Raw genomic sequence first — 6,000 nt, 5'->3', positions numbered from 1 at the left:
CGCGCTATATAAAATTGCATTAAATAAATAACCCCCCCCCCCGCCCCCCCCCCCCCAAAAAAAGCTCTGCAGGTCTAAGAAGGAACTGGGCCCTCAAGCCAGACCTAAAAAGGTTTTGATGTAACCCATTTACCATGCTTGCACACCAGCTGGAGTGAGTGAGAGAGGCCTGAAATGTGTGCATGCACCACAGTACAGCACTTGAGAAAAAAAGTGCTATAGAGGAAAACAGGACGAATCCTACACCTTGTGTGTAACACTTACGAAAAGCGGCTTAGTAAGGTATTCATTCAGTGCATGGAAAATGTAACTTAAAACTATTAAAAACGAAACAGCTCGGCTACCCTGGAGCAATGGCAGTCCTCTGATATGTTTGCACATTCCTCAAACTTCTCTAGACCCTTAGAGAATTCCTCCAGCCCCCAACTCTTCCCACCCTGCAGTGTGTGTATGTACAGGCGGCCGAAGCGAAATAAAGTTGTGGAACGTGAATGTCTACGACATAATAAATCACGCAGAAGGACTTTTTACGCGCACAATAAAGCTGTGTGTGCTGCGGGCTGCGCTGGCGGAAAGAGGCTCATTAAGGTGCGAGGTGAAGCGAAATGAATGTGATTTCCAAAAGACAGAGGCGAGCGCAGCGGGAGAAAGGGTTCGTGGACTTGGGAAAGTTTATTTTATTTTTTGCAAACTCCTATCACAGAGCCTTCGCACCACAACCTTGCTCCGCCTCTTATCCCTAAGCCCCCCAGCAGAGTGTTCACCACAGAGGGGGGTTCGGGTTACACCCCCTTTCCCTCTGCCCCCTCGCCCACCCACCCTCGTTTATAGTAAGGCCTGCCTCCCTCTTACCGGTGCTCAGTCTGGGATGGAGGGGGGGTCTCAGGTTACACCCTCTGTCCCCTCGCCCACCCACCCTCTTGCATAGTGAGCCCTGCCTCCCTCTCACCGGTGCTCAGTCTGGGATGGAGGGGGGCTCTCAGGTTACTGTACACGGACGGCTCCTCCCCGCCCCGAGGTCTCCGCTCTGAGCTCCGCTCGGCCTCTCACACACACGCCGGCTTCCCTTCGTCCCAGCGCCATGGCCCCCGGAGCCCCCCGGCTGCTGCTGCTCCTCGCCCTGTGCCTGGGGGGCTGCCCGCCCTGCTGCTCCTGGTCCCCGCCCGAGGCAGGGCCCTTCCCGGAGTCGGCCCCGCAGAGCCCCACCGTGCTGGTCGCGCTTCTGGCTCGGAACGCTGCGCACACCCTGCCCTACCAGCTGGGGGCGCTGGAGCGCCTGGACTACCCCAAGGGGCGCATGGCTATATGGTGAGAGGGATGAGGGGGCGGAGGGATTCGATGTTATGCCAGTAGGCGCTGCAGAGGAAATGGCAGCCCATATCTTGTCTGGACCGGGGCACTTGCAGTGTGGTGTGTGCTGGAGCTGCATAGATAGGTGGGGAGAGATTCTGCCGATAATGCGATAAGGCTTTTGTAAGGAAAAGTGCAGATCGGCTTCATTGTATAATTGGGAATAATACTTACTCGGTGCACACTCATTAAAATAACTTATTTGCCACTTACAAATTAACCGCACAGCTCACCGTAGTCCCTAGAAGCCAGCAGAGTGCTACGTGTGGGCATTTAAGCATTAGCGCGTCGGTACTTCGAAGTACTCACCATATATTAAGAAAGTATTGTGTAAAGAAAGGAACTTGTGCAGATGCAAATATATATTGAAGAGTGAACGCACAAGAATAGAGTGCCATACATTGACTCATCGTAACTTCCGGTACTTACAGCGCTTAGAAGTGACACTTGGGGCATGACGAGCTATACAAACACGTCGCTATCCTACAAACGGAAGAGATGTGCCAAGAGGGAAGCTCTTCCAGTTTGTATGGATAATATGGGCGTGTTGATACAATAGTCTATTACGAATTTCATTCATCAGAAAGCCAGGCGGCAGAAAGCAACAGTTGTTAGGGATGATTAATTCAAAAGCAGCAAATATATATATATATTTTTTTTGACTCTGTGGCTTTTACTGAACGGTATTCCCACTTGCACTGATATTGTGTGTTCGTCTGCGAAATGCAATAGGCTTACGGAGATGAAAATATTTATAGGCGCTGCGCACGCGTAATCAGTGTCACGATGCATGTATACAGACACCTAAAGACATATTGCCTTTGTTTAACGATCCCCGGGTGCCCTTTTCCGAAACGGCGCAGCATTCTAGTCTTTACTCGCTGTCCGGCTCCATATTCGCTCTCTCATCGGCGCTGTCTTTCGCCTAAGTGGGCAGGACGCACAGATACACACATCTGTGCTTAATTTGAGCCGGTGGTTTCCGGTGCTCGGCACCAGCAATTATTTGTCAGCACTGGTACCTATGACAGTTCTTTTAATCCAGAGATGAGCACACTAGCTGTTTATTAATTCAATATTCATTAAGAATGACTAATACCTCCTGCCAAAGCCATTATTTTAACTTTGATGTCCTGAAATTGTCAGAATTGTCACACTTGTAGGCGTGTGACTCATTCGTTATGCTGTTACTATAATTGACAGCGGCAATGGGCAGTGCAAGCAGAAGTGGCCTGCCGACTAAAGCCCTGGCACTTATGGCATTACAAATGAAGCAATATATATGGGGATATAAGGACATCTGGGTGGTCCCGTCTGTCCTTTTACCAGCCACTGTCTGTAATAAGTTCTCCCTCATCACTAGAAGGTCTTTGCTCCGAACTCATCGTTCACGCTTATCATGTCTCGGAGACCAAGTTTATTTGTTGTTTTTCGGTTATTCCCTTTTTATTGCTCTGCGCAAATATGTACTTTTCCTTGGTTCACGGGGTGGATGAGATGGTCAAAGCAAAGCAGGACACGTGGAACAAAAGGCAAACCTGCTCTGGACTGTAGGTGAATTTGAGCACGCCCAGTAACGTAACTCGGACCCTAGTGCAAGCAGCCCCTGCTGGTAAATACAGCCACAATTGTGGTTTACTGGGCCCCGGTGCGAGTGCACCTGTTGCACAGTGGATGGCTCCGCCACCGAGCACGCACGCCTCAGGATTCGCAGCCTCTGATGGAATGTGTAGGGACTGTTAACACCCGAGTGAGAGCCGGGCAGTTACTCCGGTTATGGGGGAAGCGCCTGTAGCTGGGTTTAGGGCACATACACGCAGCATGCACCGTTGTCCAACACTCCTGTCTCATGTACACACTAATGACGCAGACCCCGCGTGGCCTCTCCCTGCTCACTCACCGAGCGCCCTCCTGTGCTTGAGAGACAGCAGTTCAAGAACTTTGCACATTCCCAGGTCCAAGCATAACTCGCCTAATTCGGGTATTTTTTTCTCCATTGTTTCTGGGATCTGTAGTCCATTTCAACACTAAGGAAAATGGAGACCACAAGCCACAGATTGCAAATAAAAGCACTGGATGACCTACTAACGCGTGGCCCTGGGAAATGAAAGAGCTCTGCCCTGCCATGCACTCCCAGCCTCACACCCCCTCCCTGCTGCAGGCGCCTAGAACCCTCTAGTCCCCAGCCTTGACTCAGTTTTACTGGGCCATAGCCGGTGAGAGGGTGGATCTCTGGGCCTAGGCACTCTACCCACATCCCTTCCATTTTTTAAAAATGTGTATTTATTTATTTATTTATGAGAGATGTTGTACAGCGGTGACCACGTGAAGTCGAACCGCGTTAAACGGGTCCAAGGGAATGAAGCCATCCATTACTAGAACATGTATACATAAACACATCAGTTGTTAAAGCCTAGAAGCGTGTTACTTTCCATGTCTGCCTCTTCTGCATATATTTGTTCTAGGCTATTTTTGTGCATTTAAAATGAGCCATCTTCACTGGGCAGGAACATCCTGCTGCACCCATCTGTGCCTCGCTACCTGAGGTTACACGTGGATAAAGTTTCCAGATGACTCGATGCTTCGAAGGACTCCGTGTTCTGGTCCTTGTTGTTTTTAATTTTACATATCCTTGTTTTCCGATGTTAGTTAAATTCCATCAAGCCTGATCTGCCACGACTACAACTCCCAGAATGCATTAGCGTGGTGCTCTAAAGCAAAAAAAAGGGGGTAGCATTGCATCCTTGATACAATGGAATCTTCTGGTAACCGTACACGAGGAGGCCAGGCATTAGGAGTTCAAAGGCTGATTGTTGCTTCTGAAACAGTTCTACTCACAGGGCTGTCCAGCTAGCCTCCGCCTCTTCCTCCAGACCTCACTGTATACGTTTCTTGGGAAGCGCGCTTCCTTCAGTGCAATGGAAAACACACCTCGAGCAGAAGTGGGGTGGGCTCTTAGCTGCAGTTTTGTACATCCGCTGTCAGGCCTGCCTTTCTGCCAGATGTTTGCCAGCGCTGGTTCTGAAATCCAGCCCCTGTTTGTTCCAGAAGGCAACCTGGAACCACACCCCACTGTTGTTCCATGCTGATGGGAAACAACACGCACCACCTCCGCACACGTGCGATTGATCTTTAAAGCCAGGAGCCCCGAGGAAGTAAACTCTTGTTGTTCAGCAGAGGTCTCTAGTTTTCCAGGCCCGTGCACGAGGAGCTCATTCAATGCTTTGTATTCTGGGACCATCTGTCCCGATTATAGAATGGGACACACTGGACTGCAATTACCAGAATGCAACGCAAAAGTCTTGCCTGGGAGAGCTATTACCTCACAGACCTGGGAAAATTGAGAGCTCTGCTCCAGAGCTGGGGAAGACTGGTGAGATTGGAAGCAAATTGCCTCGCCATTCACCAGCAACCCTCAGCTGCTGTCCATGCCCACCCAAAAAGTAAGATTAGCCAATGACTGGGGCGATTAGGAGATTACATGTAATCATAACACCACTTTTCTATTCCTGGGCTCTGCTTTCCCTTATAATTAATAATATTAGCTATTTTGGTCCAATCGGCCCAATTAAAATGGGCCAAGACTGCAATGCTAAGCAGTGATTTACAAACAAAAATAGATTACATTTATGGTGTCATGGAGTTGTCTGTTCACCTTACAGATGACTCCATGTCACAAGGCATTCAGTGATCTAGTTCTCGGCTTTTCTTTGAGAAATTCTCTCAAATGTGTTAGTTTATTTGTGGTGAATAAAGACTACGAGTTTCAGAACGCATCTCTCTTTTTAAACTAAAGCCTAGAAGTGGAACTGTGAGTTCTTGGTTGACATGGAGGCTGGGTAAGACTCGACATAGCTCATTGACCACACAAACACTCCTCTTGGAGTGGCATGATCTGCCCAATATTCATAAAGCTGTCCTGCAGCTGCAGTGAAACAATACAAATTGGATAATGAAGGATTGGCTAGCTCAATAGTTGTGCCTTTCATTTTGAGTCAAGAATAAAAGATTTTTAAAAACCTACTTCACTGAAATGGCAAAGCAAAAGATGAATGCTTTCTGCATAGATTAATTCCTGAGATCTATAATTGAATGTGCGGTGATTCACTGCACTTTTGTGATGTAAAATAGTCCCCCTCCATTGTATTGCAAGGCAAGCACGAATTGGTCACAGTAGCTTTTGCTGACAGCTAAACCTAACGAGCATTTACAATGCAACGGTCTCGCCTTCGGAAAAGTTAGAGTTATTGGCATTGTAAATGACAAACATTTTATTTATGTGTTGTTTTTGAAAACAGATAAATAAATGGCATTGTCATTAACAATCCCAATAGCTTAATCTCTCGCAAATACGAGACCTATTGCATTTGCACCCACACCCACACACAGAGAGCACCCCCCCCCCACAGCCACACACACACACAGAGCCACACACACACAGCCACACACACATGGACATAGACACACAGATAGCCACACACAAAGCCATACATACACAGAGCCACACACACACAGAGACACACACACACACACACAGAACCACACACACACACACACACACACACACACACACACACACACACACACACACACACACACACACACACACACACACACACACACACACACACACACACACACACACACACA

At 48.4% G+C, this 6,000-nt stretch overlaps 1 protein-coding gene across 1 annotated transcript in view; it reads left to right on the top strand.

Annotated features, from left to right (window-relative positions):
* The first annotated feature begins 947 nt into the window (after positions 1-947).
* The window catches only part of COLGALT2 (collagen beta(1-O)galactosyltransferase 2), a 256,817-nt gene continuing 251,764 nt past the window's right edge, over positions 948-6,000 (top strand). The window contains exon 1 of the mRNA XM_086957029.1: positions 948-1,308. Within this exon, the coding sequence (XP_086813155.1) occupies positions 1,082-1,308 (227 nt within the window). The 5' untranslated portion in view covers positions 948-1,081. The remainder of the gene's footprint in view (positions 1,309-6,000) is intronic.

The sequence above is a fragment of the Lissotriton vulgaris genome, chromosome 1_1 (assembly GCF_964263255.1).
Source record: "Lissotriton vulgaris chromosome 1_1, aLisVul1.2, whole genome shotgun sequence".
NCBI classification, from domain to species: domain Eukaryota; kingdom Metazoa; phylum Chordata; class Amphibia; order Caudata; family Salamandridae; genus Lissotriton; species Lissotriton vulgaris.
The sequence above is the reverse complement of the archived record's forward strand: the minus strand, read 5'-3'. Positions and strand labels throughout refer to the sequence as shown.